Genomic DNA, 20,947 nt, shown 5'->3' with positions numbered 1-20,947 from the left:
AGCCAACAGACCTGCTGGCATTGACTTCAGTGCAGGTGCAGAACCAGCTGAGTTCTGCAAGGGAGAATTGTCTGCACCAACAGATCCTATCACAGAACTCACTTCAATGGTTCTTTTAAGTCTGGCCTATCATTTCTATTTTTATTTAGGTTTTAAAGTAAAGTCACACACGAACTCATACAATGCCAGACTCCTAAAATGACACAGTAAGCAAGATGACAGAATTTCAGCTGTGGAGGTTCCCTCTGGGAAAATATTCAATTCATAAAGTTACCCTAAGCTCTGCAGTGTCTAATGCACTTTAACTGCACTGTGTAGGAGCCATGCAGGTTTCACCATCTCATCTGATTCCAGTACATTCCTATGCAAAATGGCCTGCAAGAGCTGTATTTGCTCACACAAGTTGCTCACTCTTTCATGGGAACTGGGAACCTCCAACACTTCACAGAAATCCAAGTCCATTGCTTGGGGTCAGAAGTAAACTGTCTCAAAGCAAAGTTACGTTTTTCAACGTATTTTATCATCATATTTCATCTAAATCCAGAGAATAGAACAGCAAGATACAAACCTGTATTTTTCATTTTCTGTTGATTACTCCTTGGCAAACAAAAACCCCTCATTTTCTGCTCCTATGTAGTTCTAAACACACACACATACAAGGTCTTTTTTCCCTGTACTTGTGGGTTAAAGTCTCCATTTATACATCAGTTTGGTCCACAGACTTCAAGCTGATGTATTTGATCCTCAGTCTCCACCAATAATGCTCCTCTCACAGAAATATTATATGCCTCTGTACAAAATGTGACACTTTCAAATGATAAAAGGAAGTCTGCATTTAAAGAGGTGAGTCTGAATATGGCCCATATTTTTCACATCACCTAAAGTAGACATATTTAAAAATAATGCTGCTTTTGAAATTCAATTATCCTAGGATAATTAAACTGTCTGCTTCAGTTACAAAATATGTATAATTTAGGAGTTGTGGAAAAAGGAAGTGTCACATATGTTAACCACCCCTTCAGCAAATTTTAACAGTACAAAATGAGGTCAGATTTTTGGCTCATTAAATTTAAGCCAGCTGCCTTAATAGTGTTTCTACAGCGAATGCCTTGTGGGATCTGCTCCCCACAAGTCTAAAATACCGTCAGAAGTAGAAAAACATTGCATCAACACTTTAAAATTACTATAAACTCACATAGGTAGCACTTACCCTCTTTTGCAGGTGGGATTGTAGGTGGTGGAGGTGGTGTTGAAGGTGTTGTTGGTGGTTGAGTAGGAAATGGTACTGGAGAATAAAAAAACGAATATTCAAACATGGATAAAAGCCCAATATCCTTAATAAACAGCATTTTCTATTCATCTCCACATGAAAATAATTAATTATCCCTAATCCACTAGTTATGCAATTGGAGATAAATGTAGGTGAGTGCACACAAGAAATGTCACCTGAAAGAGAGTATTTCTAATGCAAAACAATTATTGCCTGTATATGCAGTATGAATGATACAATACTACAAACTGAACTACTACTGGAACTGCCCCTTTTTGAGATTCTTCAGTGTAGCAGACTATGTGTCAGCACTATTCTTGACCTAGGACCCATAATTCATTTTGAAAAAGGTCTATGTCCTCCTTTCTCAACAAGAGTCCTCAGTAACAGAAAGTACGTTTTTATTCACTCTGGAAGGAAGAATATCTTAGTCCTACAATCCAAAATGCAAAGACAGAGAGGAAAAGCAAGCCACTCAAAGCAGATCACAGTCTGCCCTGATGAAGACTTTTCTGAACTTGGTCAAAGAACTTGTTATGCTTCCAGACAGAAATGCAGCTCTGACCCCAACTCTAACAGGATTGTGGCTCTGTTGCCTGCAGCAACTTCTACTAAAGTTGCTTTATAGTTTCTGAAAGTGCCCCTCACTCTTCTCCTGAAAATTGACATTGGAATTTCAACCTTGCAGTGACCTAGGTGAATTGACAGCTTTTCTGAATGCAACAGCTTTGTTTAGCACCTTTCAATACAGCCCAGCTGAACTCTCAGAGATAAAATGAACATGCATTGACTTCCACAACTCTATGGGAGAAAAAGCTTCCACATTCATTCAAGGGTTTTTTAATCCCATTTTCATTCAATGCATTTAGCATAAAAAGGCACAGGTGCCTTCTTATGAACATCAGTCCTTCAAGTAAGACTAAATTTATTTTCTGTAACACCTAAGTTACATTTATAGGCAATGGAGAGAGTTAGATAGGGCAGCCTGAGAAAAGGAACCTACACTTGGGAAAGATCAGTGCCAACAGTATTCAATACATGTCTGCATCCCACTGTAGCTGATTGGGAGCTTCCCAATGGCTTCAGCAACAGAAAGGGCTGGGACTGAGACACCTACACAGAAGTGGTGCCCAGGACATCCATGGCCACAGCAATATAGGACCAGACCCACTAAAAAAGGGTCACAGCTTCTGTAAGGTGACTTTAAAGGCTGCTCTCAGCACCAAAGAGATGCAGGTCATCCTGAAGACTGTTTCCCTCCAAGGTGAGACAATAGTTTAGAGAAATTATCACAAACCATCATTCTCAAATGGACATATGGCCCAAGGTGTACTCTTCCTCATGTCTCCTAGCTCCCGGACCTGCAGAGTACACTAAAAACAATTCCCCAAAGAGCAGGGAAAGCTTGGCTTTCTGCTCACTGCTCAGAGAATGAGTTCTGGACTAGGAGGAATTGGAGTCATGCACCTGTGCAAGTTTTTCCTATGTGAAACCATAAATGTGGGAGGCAAGGAAGAAAAGTACAAACACTTTCTACCCTGAGAGAAAGGGAACAGCATTGTGGTGTATAGCAATATAATATGAGAAGATAGGTAATGCTGAAATTGGAAATGGGCTCAAAAAAGATAACATATTCATTCTAGTAGTCCCATATTTTATTTTGCAGTATTTTGAGTTCATGACAGCAGGATCTTGCCTTCATAAACAGCTGTGAGGATTGGGTATTTTTGCTTGTCTCGTATTACTACAACTAATAATTTGAAAGTCTGGGGTTTTTTTTTTGTTTCAAAATACTTAAATATATTGGGTTTTGAGGTCTCATTTAACTGTAAATTATTCAAACACTACTTAATTTTACTAAATAACAAGAGTTGCAGGAACAAAACTTTCTCTGTTTGCTCATTTTTCTGTTTTTTTGTTTTGTTTTGTTGTTTTTGTTTGTCTTTTTGTTGTTGTTTTTTTTTTTTTTCTCCCAAGGTCATAGATATTCTGAGTATACCCCTGTGGGACTTTTTATGAAAAAAACTAAACCATCCTCCCTGTGTCACTCTCATTAGAAGTCCAATAGAGTTGCTGAACGTGGCTTAACAATTAATTCACAGCAGTGGTGTAAGAATCCTGCACATCTGTGGAGGAGTCACAATGTACTTGGAAAATTAATAGCTCAGCTAAAGGAAAATGTAGGAATAGCACATGTGTGGGCAAAGGGCAGAACCCAAGAAAAGCAACCAAACATTATTGCTGCTGGCTGAACTCTGTCTCCTCTGTTCTACTCACACGTTGTCTCCATGATGCTCACAGCAGGGCCCTCCAGCTCCTGAAGCTGTGTATGAACACTGATTTTATATCTGGTTCCAGGCATCAGCTCAAAGAAACAATGTCTAGGTGTCCCTCCACCAAGATTTACTTCTTGCTTTTTTCCATCTGGAATTACAGAAGAAACCATCAAAACTTTTTTTTTAACTGTTTTATTGAATAATGTGATTTAAATCATAAATAAGAAGAGTACATGACAGCATATGAAGAGTAAGAGGTTGGCATAAGTCAATAAACTACATGCTGCCTTCCTTTTGGAAAATGACCTCTGTGCAGAAGTCTCTGTAACATTTCATTCCTCAAACTAAGCAGGAGCTGAGGAATGTTTCAAACATCTTCAGGAAAGAAAGATTAATTTTTCCCCATGCACTGAAGGCAATAAAAATCACTAACACTGTCATGAACAGGCTTTGGATCTAGTCCTAAATTATGAAGTCTAACTAGAAATTGTTGCATTATGAAATTCTATGGCATCCTTTGTCTATGTCTCTGGTTCTCTGTATGTATAATGTGCTTGGGCACAACAAAAGAGACTGAACCAGATATCATAGTCCAGCTTTCACTAGTATCCACTTTGCAAGATGGTTAAGGGATAGCATTTACAGGGTTCCAAAACTGATTGTGATAAATTCTGAATTGGAAAATACATTGACAGTAGAAAAAGGATGATTACTGGAAATAGCATAAGGCATGTTTTAATAACAAGAAAAACTTTATCACTATTTAAAATCTGCATCAGGAAGAAGTGAAATACAAGCAACTGATCTCACATTTTACAGAGTGTATAAAAAATTACAAACAGCCACTCAATGCTTATCAGGTGTTACACTAGTGTAAAAATATTTGATGACTGCCTGAACCAGACACACACCCAATTTGACAGTCAAATCCCTGCAGGATAGATATTATTAAGAAACATTTGTTCACACTCTAGGTTGTTTTGCTCATATTTAGGTGCTTTCAGCTCAGCTAAAACAATTCTGGCAGTTCTATATGAGGAAAGTAGGGTGTTGGCTAGCTCCCAAATGAGAGGTATGTCTGTGCTGTCTTGTGTGAGCCAAGATCTCTGCTATCTGAATAGCTTGTCTGTATTTCAGGGCTTCAAATAAACCTTATCACCATCCACTTGCCATTGCACAGAAAGGTCATGCCTTTTCTGCCACATGATCAGTGTCACTGTCCATGACACCTTTAACATAGCCCATTAAGTGTTACTAACTGCACTTCTCTCAAGTTATCCAAGGTTTTCATTTGCCGCCAGTCAGAAGAGCGCTGATGTCTGCTTGGGATAAGAGAGCTGCTCTGCACAAACAGTCACAAAATGCCTTCTGGCTACACCTGACAATCAGTGAGGCTGAAGAGGCTGTCATTTACCCTCTAGATACGCTGTGCTAAAAGCATCAAGACTTCTTGTGTGACTGCATAAAACTGTGTCATGTTTATCCATATGAGTAACATTACTACTAGGAACTACAAAGAAAGACCAATAGAATGAGAACAAACAAAAGTGGACATTGTTCTGATTCTATGGGCATGGTCTGGATTCATTCAGAGCTTTGCTACCTGTCTGCCCTCTTCTCCTGTCTGTTCTAATCATAGAAAGCTACTGCTGGTGGTATAGTTACAAACTTTGATGCATTCAGTTCATCTTTATCCATCTTCTGTTCCTCACAGTAGTGAGGAGTGAAAAACTCAGGTAATCACCCTTCTCCTACTGATAGATCAAGTCCCTGATGTAAAATGCACAAGCTATCAACATGTTTGACATAAGAGGACAGGGATGCTACCCCACTCTGAAACTGTCACTGTGTACACACCTCTCTTGTGTCCATCATTTCCAGTACTTCAGAAGCCAGTCTACAGGTCTAACTGCATACAATTTCTATGCAATTCGATTCTCTGGGTTGGGCTGTAGCTGCAGATCAAATTATTTACTAACTTACCCTCGAGTGACTCTATAACTACCCTGTAAGCAGTAGCATGTCTGTGAAGCTGCCACTGAGCACACAGACTTGTCATGCGAACTTGGTAGGAATCCAAATTCATCACTCCCAAATACACTGAAAATTAAATATGACAAAATTAGTTTTATACCTCTAATAAGACATGAAAGAAAAAAATGACAAAATTATTACAGCGAAAACAGTGCCGATTCATTTTTAACAAATAATGTCCATAGCTGCTTAAAAACGTCAAGAAAATCTAAAAGAAGAATTTTGAAAAGCAATGAACTTTAAAACCAAAAGTTTAGAACTTTAGGCAATTTACTTAAATCTAAATAATGAACACTGCTAAAAAGTTTAGTTATTACAAATAAGTATAAAAGTATCATAATAACAGCAGAATTTCTGCTTTAGCTTTATAAAGAGCAAATAATCTTATATATGGAGCTAGAAAAAATATACTAAATAGACTTTTCATGAAGGAAATTTACATCTACTACTAGGCAAATATATTTTTGGCTCATAAATGATATCTGCTTTATGATTCCTATCTTGCTAATATGCAGCAGAACACTTAAACACCTGGTATAGCCTCAAAGAGAGACTTTCATTTCAGGAAAACAAAGTAAACTCTTCCACGTGAAAATTTATTCAGGGAACTGCAGAAAGCCACAGTTGTAAGGAAACCCAGCTGGTAGAGATCTGAACAGCATGAAATCATTCTTACAGGTTTTGGCCACGCCTGTTAGGGCATCACTGAAGCCTGTTGAGTATGAAGCAAATACTTTAACACTGTACTCCGTTCCAGTGAAGAGATTTAGAATGAGAATAGTATTAATATCATCCCCTACAAAAGTCTCCAATGCAGGACCAGGAGCTGCAAAAAATGAAATAGATTAGAAAATAATTTGCTCATCCACTCAATTAGAAAAAATTACAAGTGTTCATAAAGTTACTAATTTTTGCCTTTTTTGTAACCATACACAAATAGAAAGACATTCTTTCAATCCTTGCATGGAAAGAAGACACAACAAACACACTTGGGAAGTTCAGCAGTGGGATTCATTAAGGCAGAGCTAGACACTGGCTCTATTAAAACCCTTTTGCTCTGCTTCAGTGAATTACTACTGCTCTAAAGGGGCAGCCAAATACCTCCCCAGTCTGATCGTGTGCCAGGACCAACATGGGGGGCAGCAGATGCCAGCCAGCACTACAGTCACTCAGGGCTTCTTATACAACAGCATCATTTAAAACTGCAAAAATGATAATGAAAATAGAAAAGAATGAAACTTTCCCAAGTCAGAATCTCAAACAGCTCCTTCATCATCTCCCCCAGTTGTTCTGGATACACTTCAGAAACCAGTCAGCAGTATTGCCTTTGGACAGTACTTTAGTCCCTTAATGGTCACACATCTGTGATTTGCTGTCAATAGAGAATCCTGTTTTTCTAAAGAAATTTGAAGGATTCTGGATGTCATGTCTAGCTGCAAGGTACAGGCGGGCAAAGGATGCAGCACACACAAAATGGACAATGCATAAAATGTCAAGTATCTGAGAAGAAGTGAAAACCTTTTATTGTGAGGGGAGTGAAGTTGAAAAACAGTAGAATACAGAAGAGAGGAACAGGAAAAAACAATCATAGTCTCTGCAACAGAGTCATGATAAAGTGAAAAAACACAGACTGAAAGAGCTGGGATTAATCAGCCTTAGGATGGGAAGTCTAAGGGGAAATCTAATGCTGCCAACACCTACTTTATGCAAGGTGGTAGAGAAGATACAGACAGAATGTCTTCAGAGGCAAACAGGAAAATGTAGAAGAAAAAAGACAAATTTTGCAACATGGAAAATTTTTATCATATATTAGCAAAGCCACTGCCAGTGACAGTAGTCAAAAGCTGGGAGAGATACTTAGAGAAGTTTAAAAATCTCCATCCTTGGAGATATTATAAATTCAACTGGCCAGGGTTCACCGAAACCTGTTCCAAGCTGACCCTGTCTTGTTCATGAGGAAGACTGGATGATCTCCAGAGATCCTTTCCAACCTGCATCATTCTGTGATTATCAAACTTTAATATTCAAAAATATGAGGCACCAAAGTCAATAACACTTTCAAGGCTGTAGCTGCAACTGATAGTTTTAAGAACAAAATTGAGTGAAAAATAATGTTCAGTCAGACATAACCCCAAAAAAATCAGTTTAAAAACTCACTGTTGACAGGTTTGTAGACAACCCTGTAACCCATTGTTGCTGAAGGTGGGGCATCCCAGCTGATACGTAATCTGTTGTACCACTCCTCTGAGACACGTAAGTTCCTGGGAGCAGACAGGGGCACTGAAAAGAAACCAAACTGGGATTTTACAAGTTTAGCTCATACAAGTTTATACAGAAAAATCAAGATATGCAGATATAAAAAGTGTGATACCCATTACTCTCAGATTTACATGTAAAATTATCAGGATGAAACTCTTAATCAAATTCATTCTTTGTATTACTCAATGAATTAACCACAAACTTTGATCAACAAATAATGAATTTTTGAATTAATTCCAAAATTTGTTCCTACATTTCTTTTAAAAAAATCTCACTTTTGTTTCCTAAAAATGTAAGGTAATTTAGAGATAATTATACATTGTATAGTTTCTTCCAATCGAAGCTGACTAATGTATAAATCATGGTCTTTTGAGCACTTAATTCTGTAGGATGGAATCAAAGGACTTATTTACAAGTGATTTAAGTCTCTGCATAAATAGCACTTCAATTAAGACAAATTATGTAAATTAGGAGAACATTTCAATAAAATTATACTATCATGACTACAAGTGCACAATGAAAGGATTTTTTACAATATACAGTAGAGAGGAAGCTTAAGCTACAGCTGATTAATCTTTTGGTACTTGGTCAGAACTCTGGAGATAATGCAATCACTTTTTATAAACAGTTCAGCAGCATTTCTAATGACCCTTAGAAAGCAATGATCTCACACAAAAGAAAATCTAACAGTCCAATGGTTGGTTCAACACCATCTCAGCAGGTTTTGTTTACTTTTTTCTGTATTAGTTGGCTTGCCCTTGGTGGGCTGGTTATCAAGCATTTACCAGCTCTATTACTGAACAAGTTTCTGCAAACTCAGAGTATTTGAATATAAAATAGAGCTTGTCTTTTAGAAGAAACCCATTGTTTATAAATCAATCAACTGAGATTAATTTAAAATTTGAGTTATATAAGTCATGCAAAATAAGCCCACATTTATCCTAAAATACATTCCTACAGCCAAGGGAAAAAGGCCACAAAGAGTAAGCCTTTATTCATGCACGTCCTGGCCAAAGACAGGCGGAAAGTTTGTACTTACAGGTTTTGCCAGGAGCTGAGACACTGACTCCCTCCCCATCAGAATAGACGGGGGTTACAGTAACTTTGTATTCTGTATCAGACAGCAGAGGGTGAAGTAGAAGAGTGTTTTGTCTGCCGGGCACCATTACCTGGAGGGCCAGAAAATGCAGAAACAAATCAAGCTTAATGACTAGAGCCAAACCACTTTATCTTACATAGTCTTTGACAACACATTCCACTAGCATTGCTATATAGCTTGCATTTTCAAATATTATTGATGCTCTACAGTAAAATAAAATCACTACATTATCCACCATTATCTACCATTACACCAAAACAAAATAATGGAAATGTTCCTATGGGATAACACTGTTTTATATTCAACCTATGAGCCACTGCAGGTCCATAAACCACTGGTACTGTTTGGATCATAAATACTTATACTATTTTACTGTATAGACAAAATACATCCTCTTGATGCATTTATTCTGGACATATTTAGATTTTCTAAAGCTTGGTGACAAAGCCTGATTGTTTTGCTCTCTGGAGACAAAAATCCTCCATCCCTGGGAGGAAGGAAAATCAGGTTATGAGATCTGGAAGCATTGAACTGAGCAAGCAGGAATAAAAAATGTTTTTCCTGTCTCCATCTAGTCTGGAGACAAGTAAATGAAGGCAGCTATTTAGGAGAGGAAGTAGGATGGCATCCCACAAATACCACAGGATCCCAAACTGCCAGGGAACATGGAAGATCTGCAAGAAAAACCCAACCAGACAACCTGGTAGTAGAGCAGCTGTAGAAATTCCTCCAAACAATTTATTTGTTTAGAGTACATGTTTCAGCCTGCTGAACAAAGCACAGTGACAGGTTTCCCTATAAACAGATAGTTCTAAAACTCTTGAATAGATTATTGTATTTTAGCTAGAGCCTCAAAAACCAGTATCACAATAGTGGTGGCAGGAGTGCCAAGCAAAGCCTTGCAATCGCTTAACTCACCAGTAAAATTTAATCTCAGGGAGCTTCCCAAGCCTGTATGGGAGCCACTTACATTACATGGTATGGGCATGGTAAAGAAGAGAAACTATCCCTATGTTTCCAGTGCAGAGATCTGTGCTCTGAAGTGATGCTGCTGGAAGCAAGTCCCAGGGTCCAACGTCACATTTTGGACATTCCCTGGCTCAAGTCCATTGTGTGAATCTGTCACCTGAGCCAGCAACTACAAGGATTTGGCAAGAAGTTGAGAGAAGCATAAACCCTTTAAACTCATGGGGGAAAAGCAAAAAAAATAGGTCTATAAAAGCTTTTTGTTGTTTCAAAGAGCACTGATGCATGTGATGATGGCAGAGGTTTGAAGCATATCCTCATGAAAGGTCTCAACAGTTTAACCCTCCAGGATTCATTCAAAATACTTCTAGTTTTGGCAACTGATACAAAGAAGGAAATTTATCTAGTGCACCCAGGTGTTGATACTTGTCAAAGTGCTTCATTCTTTGATCAAAACTGAACTTAAACCATGAATAAATGTTCTTGAAAGATTACCATGTTCCTCTTCCGTACACATGTATTCAAAACACACAAACCAAGTTTCTGAAAAAATCCAACTAATTTTTTGAGTTTTTAGAACAGTGGATGCAAACATTGAGAGCTCTCCTCTCCACACGTGCATAATCTTCCACAGATCAACATGGCTTTCAGCAGTGAGAAACATTTTTGGCTTTAAAGAAGAGAAAAAATTTGATCTTTCCAGTATGTACAGCACACTCAAGAACACACATGCAATTTAGAGCTTGACCCCTCTGTATTCTATTACATTTTCTAGTCGCTGATTTTCAGCCAATTGCATCAGGAATTATAAAGCTTATTAATATTTTTATGGACAGGGAGGAGTAACTGAAACTTATATCACTGAAATCAGAGCCAAAAACGTAAGTACTCACCACAGAACTGTCACGCTATAGAAAATGTAAGCCCAAATTCCACAGAACTTTTGGTTTCTGCCTAAAAATTGTACTAAGAATATAAACAATCTCCTAAAATTGAACATCTGTGTTGTTTTATTGACATCTGTTGAGCACTCCTCAGGTGCTTGAAGCCACATGATAAAATACACTCCTTCAATTAAAATGTGCCAAATTCTAAGTATAATCTTACATAAATCCTTTTTCAGTAAAGTATTTATGAGCCCGATTAATTTCAAAGATGAAATGTGGTTAATCTATTTGCTGAATTGTGACTAAAGATAATAAGGCTTGAGAGTGTATTTAAAATTAAATAATTTGTGACAATAGAGCCAAGACACCTACCTAATAATACAGTTTTATAATTTTATTTAATGAACTTTTGAGTCAGCTGTACTGTCATTTTGATAGTCACAATTTTAATACCTTTCTTACAGTTTTAATTTCATTTTAACATAGTAGTCATTGGATACTAAAAGAAGGAGAGGGAGAGGGAAACAAAAATTGCTTAAGACAGTACAAATATTTAAGTGTCATTAAAACACAATCTCAGGATAGAATAATGACTAGGAGTAAAAAATAAAATTAAAAATAAAAATCCAACTTGTATGAATTTTAAAAAGTACAGGACAAAAGAGACAGCCAGCTCCTCTTTTAACTGTGAGCTCATCAAACATTTGTGTGATGACCTTGATCTTACATTCAATTGCTGCTGCCTGCAGTGCAGCACGTGCTGTGCAATTAGAACTTTGAAGTTCAAGCTCACAGTAATATCAAATATTGATCCTTTACTAATTGCAACAAAATTGTCATATAAGAAGACATCATGTCTTAGCAATTATTAAAGAAGCTTGTGAAGCCAATAACCAAACCCATACAGACCATTCTTACTGCTTCCTCAGCACGGTCACCTTCTGCAGTGAGGTAGGTCACTCGGAACTGCTGAACACTGTAGTCGGAAATGTCCCACGTCACCCTCAGACTTGAGGTTGTTTCATCATCTATAACAAGATTTCTGACTCCTGTTCGAAAAACTAAACCCAGAGATATTTAATTAATATTTTCTCTACTGTGTTTTTAGATTTAATACCATTTTTATATTTTGCTGAGTATCATCAAGTAGCTGCAAGCTCTCCTGAAGTCATGGTGGCTCTGAAGATCCACAGTAGGCAAAACCATATAGCTCAGTCATATTTGGGCTTAAAAATATAAAAACTGTAATCACTTATTATAATAATAGCTATCCTACACTTCTATTAATATATAATATCCCATCTGCTTTGTTTATCTTACTCAGTTTATGGAACTTTAAAATAATCCAAGCTAGAATGCTACAGAAGGGAAATAACCCAGAAATGCTGTTCATTAAAAGTCAATTGTCTAATTACTGGGAAAAGAAAGAGAATACTCAAAACTACGCAAAATTCGAAAAGAGTTCCCAGTCTCACATTTATAAAGGGAAAGAGAAATTCTAGGTGAATTTTCCAAATCATTCTCTGTACTCCTAAGTAATACCACAGGTACCATTCAGAGTCCCTGCCCTGCATAAGAGGTTGGCTCCTCATCCATGGTCTGTGCGGGAGGTTGGCCAGGCACAGAAGGGGGTGCAGAGCAGCACAGTGTGCACAGTGGGCACCTCTCAGCAGTGACCTGCCTTCCCTTCAGGGGCACCCTCAGCAGCAGCACAGCTCTGCCCCCAGCCCAGGGGTGCCCGTGGGCAGCCTCGGTGCTTTGCACTCGGATTTGGGCTGTTGGCATTTGCCCAGCTTACCTGCAGTGCTGGGCTCAGGGGCTGTGGCACTGGTGGTGGTCACCGTGCTGGGCACCGTGGTGGCACTTGCAGCTGGAAAACAGGACTCAGTCACTAACAGCTCAACCAATATGGAACTCACAGCATTTTTCTTGTATGTCTAACTATGACAATGAAACTGTGTGCTCACATCTACAAGTATCCCACACATTTCAGATACTACAAGGGAATTATTCATTTAGTTTACTTTAGGCATATATATTTGCAGGGTTAGCATTTAGATCTGCAGATAAGACATAATCACAAACTGTATAATCAAATAATAACGGGTATATTTTCATAAATTTCTGGCTGAACTATGCATAATAGACTTCCACTTTGACCATTTGTTAAGGTTGTCTGATTAATTAAATGGGAAGTTTTATAAGGGTGTTTTACTTCTGTCCATGTAAAGAAACAGAAAGCAACACTGGGAAGTATCAACGTAATTTGGATAGGTGTGGGCTTCTTGTCTTAACAGAAGATTTAGAATTAGGTCTGCAGTTAATTACAAAAAACAAATAAAATTTAGAATTTACACATAAATATAGTTGTTTACTTATACAAGTAATTACTGATAAAAAGAAAATAGAGTAATCTTCCTGAAATACAGGCTACTGTTTTGATAATAAACTATAAAATAAGTTGGACATGATTATCAAGTTTTATCTTTGTTGCTTTCATGTCAATGTCACAAGAGGCCTGTGTAAGCTTTTTGGACCATTATTTCAGCCGAGAGTGAATTCACCTCTAGTGACTATAAATTACGTAAATAAGAAGGGAGTATGTTGAAAATGCCAAACATCTTAAGTGAAATTCCTGTAAATCATTTACTTTAAAACATTTAACGCAAATTCTTTCCAAAATCTGATGTATCTCCTCATAAGGAACCCCATTCAAAGACTAAATTTTAAAATGAAGGATGGAAGAATATCTACCCAGATCCAAAGGTTATTAATATTGTATCTCAGAAAGGGAGCCAAACCACTATTTTGATTCAATGCCATCTATCACATAATATTAAATTAGTAAAGCAAAAACTAGTCAGCAAAGCCTTGGTGCTGAACCAGCACATTCTTCAATATTATAGCTACCCAAGATGCCCAAGATGAACTATGTTTTATATATAAGATGCATGCCTCAAATTTAAATCACTTAAACATTTTTTAAAATTACAATCAAGAGTTTGTCTTACATGTAGCTCCAAGAATAGCAACAACTTCGCTTTCACTTTTGTCATCAAAAACTGCCAGCAGAGAAACTTCATATTCTGTGTCAGGCAAGAGACCCTCTATAACATGACTGTCTGCATCTCCATTTATGACAACCTAAGTTACACAGCAAGATTGAAGAGTGTCAGTTCTGCATCTGATTATGTTACATGAATTGACTGAAATTAAAGACAGAAAATCTATTTTCCTTTAAAATAAATTATCTGCCCTGCCTTAAAAAGGCTTTTTCAATACCAGAACTGTAGTATCAGTTATGGTTCCACACTTCTGAATGGAACTTGAAAGAACATGTGCTTCAGACTTGATGATTAGGAGAGATGTGCTGATTAGTTTGCTATATAGTGTGAAGTTTTAAATAGTAATTTTCCTCATTTCTAGGTATGACAGCAGCAGAAGATTGACATGCAGTGTAAACTGTAAGCAGGTTTCAGTTCAGGTTTTTGTGTGTTTCATTTATTTTATTGGAAGGGATCACCAGCTGGGAGGAACTGGAACAAAAGGAACTATAAAAGGTACAGGAGCCTGAGCAGTAATTCTGGTGGAATGGGCTGGCCAGTTTTGGGAATAGTTTTCAGGTCACACAAACAGATACTACAACAAAACAACCTTTCTCTGGGTTAACACTGACAAGATTTTAAACGTGGTCACAGTATACTCAACATCAAAGTTAGACTTATAATGGAAATCAAACAATAGACATGTCCTGCATAAAATCTGCCACTGAGGTTTGCAGAAACAGTGAATCACACTTCCTTCTTTTAATTGTCACAGGAGATTTCCTGAGTTGGTCATGGGGAAAAAGGACCCATAACACAATTGCAGACCTTCTGAACTCCAATACAAAAAGAAAACCAGAAAGAAATAAATTGGGGCCATGCCTTCTACAACTATCAAGTAATGGATCAGGCATCCCATGCTGCACACTTTCTGGCACAGATTTTCTTGGGAAAATTTAAGGACTAAGCTTTGAGTGAATCTAGCTGTATACTAAGTAAGTGCATGTAATGCCTTTCTTTTCAACTTTGGCATAATTTCTGAAGAATCACTTCCTTCACCCTCCCCTCCCAGCTACAAAAAACAACACAAAGTGCTGAACTTTCAAGCAGGCAGGACAAATAGCAGCAACAAGCACACGAGTACAACAGCATGCATCCTCTACTGTAACCTAGAAATAAAAGGTCCCCTTTAAATTTATTCTGGCTTTTTAGTGCTAACACCTGACTGCAGGCTCCACACCCATCAGCAGAGAGGGAGAAGTGAGATGAGAGGTGTGTGATTAACCACCGTCCCCTGACCCCACTCAGCCAATTGACAAGTTGGCTCTTGGGAGAAAGAAGGAGGGAGTGCATGTCCTTTTCTGCGTGACTGATCACTTAGCTGGGAAAGAAGCTTAAAGAGGCAACAGCCTGGAGGTATTGTGCTATCCTAGGCCTGACCCTGTTGGAGAGGTCATGCAAGGAGAACAGCAAAGCAGCCCGGGCATTTTTAATATCTCAACATTCTAAAATATTAAAGCCTCCAGCTGTTCTTTGTGAACACAGTGAACAAGTAGAACCTTAGCAGTTCAAATATTTCTTGATAATTTATTCTCACGCTGAAAGAATACAGATACCTCAAATCTCACTTAAAATGTGACTTGAGAGCTCTCACTGGCAGCTACTCACTAGAACTGAAATAGAAACAAATGAGTTCATCTACTGCAGAAGAAACTGCTAGTGGATGACCTGTATTCACTCATCTGCCAACTCCTTTTCTCTGCTCACTCCTCTAATTTCTCTCTTTCTTGCATGACTACCTCTCATTAGGTGAAAGAGAGGAAAATAATCAGGCTAAGCTAAATTTACAGAAAAAATGACACATTACCTGAGCTATAATGACTGCCTTCTGCCCTAATGGATAACAAAATAATGCATGAAACCTAGGGCCAGGTGGGAAATGTCATTTTTCCCCCTGAGTTCTATACCCAGATAAACAGTTTGCAGATGTGGCCTCTCCACACACTTCTGATGCCAAGAGAGAAAGATGCTTGAGAGTCACTTAAGACTGAGAAGTACAAAAGAAGCCAAAATAATGAGTTAATAAATAAAGAAAAAGAAGAAATGAGACAGACTATGAAAATTTGAGAAAGAAGAGAAAGTGTCTGTCTACTTTGAAAAAAGAAAATTTAAAAGGAAAAGCTAAAGGGATGAAAATAGTTTTAAAATTTAGACTGATGGAAAAGGTGTACAAGGGCTTAATGCAAAAAATACATCATTAGAGGAAAAAAAGAGAAAACATAAAGAGGAATAGATGAACAATCAAATAAATTAACTATGTGTACACTTTTCCCTTTGTAATGTTACCTGATAAGGCTTCAGAGGCAATTTTACTGTGGCCAGAACATTAGACAAACTTGGAGCTTTATGTGAGGATATCACTACTCTGGCTGAGCTACCATCATCATCTTCACATCAAAGTAAAGAACGTGAACCTCTAAAAACTGAAGGGGCCCCAAATAACAACACTAGTTCTAAGGCTGTTGGCACATTACAGATTAGAATGACTATTCACAAAATTCACAATTCCCTATTTCCTCTTCAAAACAAAACTGGAATATTGGTTTGATTTTTGTTTCAAGAGCTTTGCAGTGGGGCAGATTTTGCTGTAAGTCAGTTGGCCATATTTAACTAGCAAACGTTGCTGCACAGTTGTCCTCAGAACGGAATTCTCCCTCCTTTTCACCCCTCAGGATGTCAAGGCAACTTACCTCCTCAGACTCCCCCCCATCCAAAGGAATCCATGCCAATCTGTAAAAAGCAATATCTGATGAGGTGGGCTTCCAGCTGACCCTGAAGCTATCTGTTGATACTTCATCAATTTCCAAATGCTGGGGAGCTGGAACTCGCTCTGGAAAATATTACACACAAGAAAAGTGAGAGTGAATTATGCTCTGGCACTTCCATAGATGGCAACATTAGGCACATACCATTTTACTTGCAATTTCTTACAATAGTGTACAGGGGAGGTGGACACCAAAGGCACTAGGGAATAGATTCTTTATTCTAACTGGACAGGCCTCCTTGTCCTCTTTCCACCGAAGGAGCTGCATGAGCTGCATGAGGAGTCCATCTCCTTTGCTCAGGTTCTTTTGTAGTACCTCAAAGCCAAGTCCCAGTCTCTGCCCTTTCCAGACTCTGTGTACATTTTCACTTGCACTTTGCATGTGTCAACATCTTGCTCCATACATGTATGTTCTCCCATCCTCTTCCACCTTATCCTTCTCTTCCCATTATTGTTGGAAAGCACTGATATGTGTCATCAGCCATTCGTTTAATGCAGAACTACAGTTACAGAAACTCTAACTGTGTTAAACAAACTACAGGAACTTTGAATGTCTTATATTTTCTCCTTTTGATGTAGTTCCTCTGTATGTATATAAGGTTCTACCCCCTAGAGCCTGGATAATTCAGTGGTTAAATGTATGATTCAAAACTCATCACACTTCATCTGGAGATACAAATGCCATCACACTGAATAATGCTTCAGAAAGCTGTGGAGATGTTTTCATGATGTCAAGAGATTACTCATGTGAGTAAAGAGGCAACTGGCCCCATAGTAAGGGAGCAAAGAAGCCAAGAGCAGCAATGAAAATAACAGAAAGCATTCCATATATCTGAATTCACAGTCAGAGACCTTTGCTGTAACTAATCTTACTTTCGAGTAGCATAAGAAGTATAAAATTTCTTCTTGGAAAGCCGTCAGAAGTCCAGCAATACTTACTTGTGGTAAAACTGCCAGTAAGTGGTTCAGACTGGCCCTCATCGTACTGGGAGAAAAGAGCAACAGTATACTCTGTAAGGGGTGCCAAACTTTTGAGAGTATGGGTTGAAACACGACCAACTTCCACCTAGAGAAAGCATAATTTTCAGTAGACATTGACCATACAATACACTATCATTGTGTGACATTCTTCTGGGTAATAATGATACAGAAGGAGAATGTCATGCAATTAGTAGAGAAATTCAGTGAAACTATGAACAAGCATAAACTCAGGTCCATCAAAGCTGATAAAACCAGTTATAATAGAAAAATTACAAAAAATGAGAATTTTCCACTTATGGAAAACATATAAAAGGAGAATTCAGCCTTGGTAAGCCCAGCTGTTCAGCTAACATCAGCAGTGCATGTTCAGGAACCCAGAAGGAGGAGCCTTTTTGGGCTATTAAACCTAACCCCTTACCACAGACAATCACTGCATAAAACCCTCATGTTTAACATTTGTCAAGAGACAGATGAGAGTTTTGTCTGGTCTCTCTCCAGGCTGGAGTTAAGTGACTTTGCCAGGGACATAAAACTCAAAGCTGTATAAACAGTTTATCTGTCCAACTACTGAGTGCCACATTAGCTCAGCACCAGGCAGAGCAAACGAAAACATGCCACCTGTTCTTTGAACAGAAAAAGGAAAAGTGAACTGAACATTCACTCACATTACAAAGTATACTACGATGAGCCTGAGCTGTTCAAATACCACTGTGACCTGTACAGTCAGGCATATTATCTATATTAAGGGTAATCAATAGGAAGTGGTCAAATGATTTCTAATTTAAATTTTAAGGGACCTAGCAGAAAGAAAAGAAACAAAACATTGCATAGGTATACTCTCTTCTAAAGCTCGGAGCAGTTTCTTCAGGTTCAATACAAATATTCCACTTTATACAGATGAAAGGCCAGATATGTTCCAGAAGAAACATAATTACAGAGAACTACCATTAAAGACTTCTTTTTCCTGAGGGCCAAGTTATCCATGACAACTTATTTCCTAAGGGACCTAGACTGTTCTAACAATCAAACGCACTTATTGCAATTATTTTTTAATATGCATTTTTAAAAATTTCTTTATTAATATTTCAGTATGAATTACATCCCATTTTGCATTCACTCACAGAATTCATGCCGCTAAAAGGTATTATAAGGCACCCTTGGTAACAAGGCAGAACTAAATATTGCAAATTATTAAATATAAGAGTCTAAGTTAGAACATACTGGTATTGCCTTAGCACTTTATTCAAGCCAAATCTGTTTCTAGAGAGTCTCAATATATAATTAAAGCAATAAATATTGAGAAAATGTGGCAAAGCCTTCAGATAGTCTTTTTGAATGAACTTGAGTCCATGATATGTGATCCATCAAAAGTCTTATTTTCTGAACTGAATCAAGAATAAATATTTCCAAAATATATATTTAGTCAAGATCCTGCTCCTAGCAAACCTCTGTTCTCTTGTCTCCCTCAGTTTATGTTCCCCCCACTGCTCAGAGTACTCTTCCCCAGTCATACGTACATCCAACATTAAGCAAACTCTCACTTACACCAAGTTTCAGAATTCTCTTGCAAAACTTTTTTTAGAGCTTGCAAGGTAGCTTTTGTTTATAAATAATTACAGAAGTATGCAAAGGTTCAAGGCTGGCTAAGGGAAAAGTGTTGCTAAAATTTACCTCATTGGTTTCCGTTCCATCTGTTTTAACGTACATGATGCGATAGCCGTTTATGTTTTTGGAAGCAGGGTCCCATGATAGCTTAGCACTGTTGTGTCCAACATCTGAAAATTTCAAGTTTGCTGGTGGACTGAGAGGCACTTGAAAAGAAAAGAGGTAAAACCATGAAAGTGATTCCAGGTTTTAGCTGTGAAATTTTTCATGTCTTAATAATAAATAGTATGTTTTCCCTTCAAAATTTTGTATCACCAGTATTTCTTTCAAAGGCCTTCATAAATAGAGCTACAAAAGTATTTAAAGGCAGATAAAAGGGCTTAGCTCTTTACTGAAACGAAGCCTCCAGATTTGCTAAATGCATCTCAACTGATACTGAAAAAGAAATGTTATTATGTTGTTCACTGTAGATATCATAGCAAGATCTAGCCTGCAGAACACTTGCAAAAGATTTGGGGTTGTATTTGTGAATTAATTTAAGCCAGCTAGTACTTCATCCTATACACATTTGGTTTACGTGTGTATCCCAGCAAAAATACTTCATGACAGTAGAATTTGGGCAAAAAACCTTCTGAATCCTAAAACATCTTGATATAAGGGTAAGTTTATCCAAAAAGCATAACCAGCTGATAAAATCTCAAAAAATGCGACTTTTTACCTGTACCTACCCTTTCTGTTAGGAAACCTTAGCTGTTTCCCAGCAATAATCCCAGTTAAAGTCGTACTTTTATTCTATATATTCCTTGACTGTCACAAGCTGAAGGAAAATGAGGTCATGCAAGAGACAGTCTCAGATTACATCCACTTCTTTGTTACACCACAGAAAGCAATTTGTGCTGTCTGTTACTCTCAGCAGTAGATTCTGTATTAGTCCAACATCTGCTACTTTCCACTGAATTATAAAACCTTTTGCTATCCATCCTGCCTTCACACACACACTCCTCACCAGTCCACGTGGACAGATAAATATCAGCACTTCAGAAGCTGCTTCCCTCACACAATAGCACCTGGGAAAAAGCAAAGATTTTAAAGGCCTCATATATTCTGTGAGTTCTCCAGCCAGGCCATTTATCAATCCAGAATCTGTAACCAGCTCAGGAACAGTGAAGTCAGCTTGGCTCTGAGAAAAGAGACGACGGGAACACATTGGAACTGTAGTAGATGGGTTTGCCACACATTCTGGCATTCAACATATTCCTCTGAGTCTGGTGAAAGAGTCTCACGTGCTGGCTTTCCTTTCTACTTTCTGTCAGTCATGAAATGCACTTCATTCCATCACCCAGGTCATACAACAGCTCCTTCCACTTGGAGCCAACCTCCTGAACACATTGCTCTCAACCAGACAGGCAGTCCTGGTGCCAGACTTACGTGATATTTACAGAGTCTTGGATGAGTCCCGGCCCCAAAATGAAACTACAACCAAGAATCAGCTTGCTGAGCTCTGCTTGGCATAGGAAGGTTTTGCTACAGTAACCAAGATTATACAATGAGTTTAGTATTATTTACTAAACACAGATTATTAGATAATACACCTAATACTACAGCAAATTTGGCAGATCACTCTTCAGGCAGATATATGCTCCAGGAAGAAAATACCAGGTAGTCTATTCATTAATTGTAAGCCAGAATAATCACACTGAAA

At 38.0% G+C, this 20,947-nt stretch overlaps 1 protein-coding gene across 5 annotated transcripts in view; it reads right to left on the bottom strand.

The window, feature by feature from the left end:
- The window catches only part of COL14A1 (collagen type XIV alpha 1 chain), a 111,341-nt gene that overhangs the window by 43,814 nt on the left and 46,580 nt on the right, over positions 1-20,947 (bottom strand). For all 5 annotated transcript variants that reach the window (XR_012054263.1, XM_030266617.4, XM_030266616.4 and 2 more), the window contains exons 14-25: positions 19,312-19,451; positions 17,599-17,725; positions 16,586-16,725; positions 13,803-13,935; positions 12,590-12,661; positions 11,701-11,852; positions 8,879-9,008; positions 7,738-7,860; positions 6,257-6,406; positions 5,530-5,646; positions 3,548-3,694; positions 1,211-1,285 (exon numbers count right to left, since the gene is read on the bottom strand). Coding sequence is in view for 4 of the 5 variants with exons in the window: in XM_030266617.4 (XP_030122477.4) it covers positions 1,211-1,285; positions 3,548-3,694; positions 5,530-5,646; positions 6,257-6,406; positions 7,738-7,860; positions 8,879-9,008; positions 11,701-11,852; positions 12,590-12,661; positions 13,803-13,935; positions 16,586-16,725; positions 17,599-17,725; positions 19,312-19,451 (1,506 nt within the window). In the remaining variant the exon portion in view is untranslated. The remainder of the gene's footprint in view (positions 1-1,210; positions 1,286-3,547; positions 3,695-5,529; positions 5,647-6,256; positions 6,407-7,737; positions 7,861-8,878; positions 9,009-11,700; positions 11,853-12,589; positions 12,662-13,802; positions 13,936-16,585; positions 16,726-17,598; positions 17,726-19,311; positions 19,452-20,947) is intronic.

Source organism: Taeniopygia guttata, chromosome 2, assembly GCF_048771995.1.
Source record: "Taeniopygia guttata chromosome 2, bTaeGut7.mat, whole genome shotgun sequence".
Taxonomy (NCBI): domain Eukaryota; kingdom Metazoa; phylum Chordata; class Aves; order Passeriformes; family Estrildidae; genus Taeniopygia; species Taeniopygia guttata.
The sequence above is the reverse complement of the archived record's forward strand: the minus strand, read 5'-3'. Positions and strand labels throughout refer to the sequence as shown.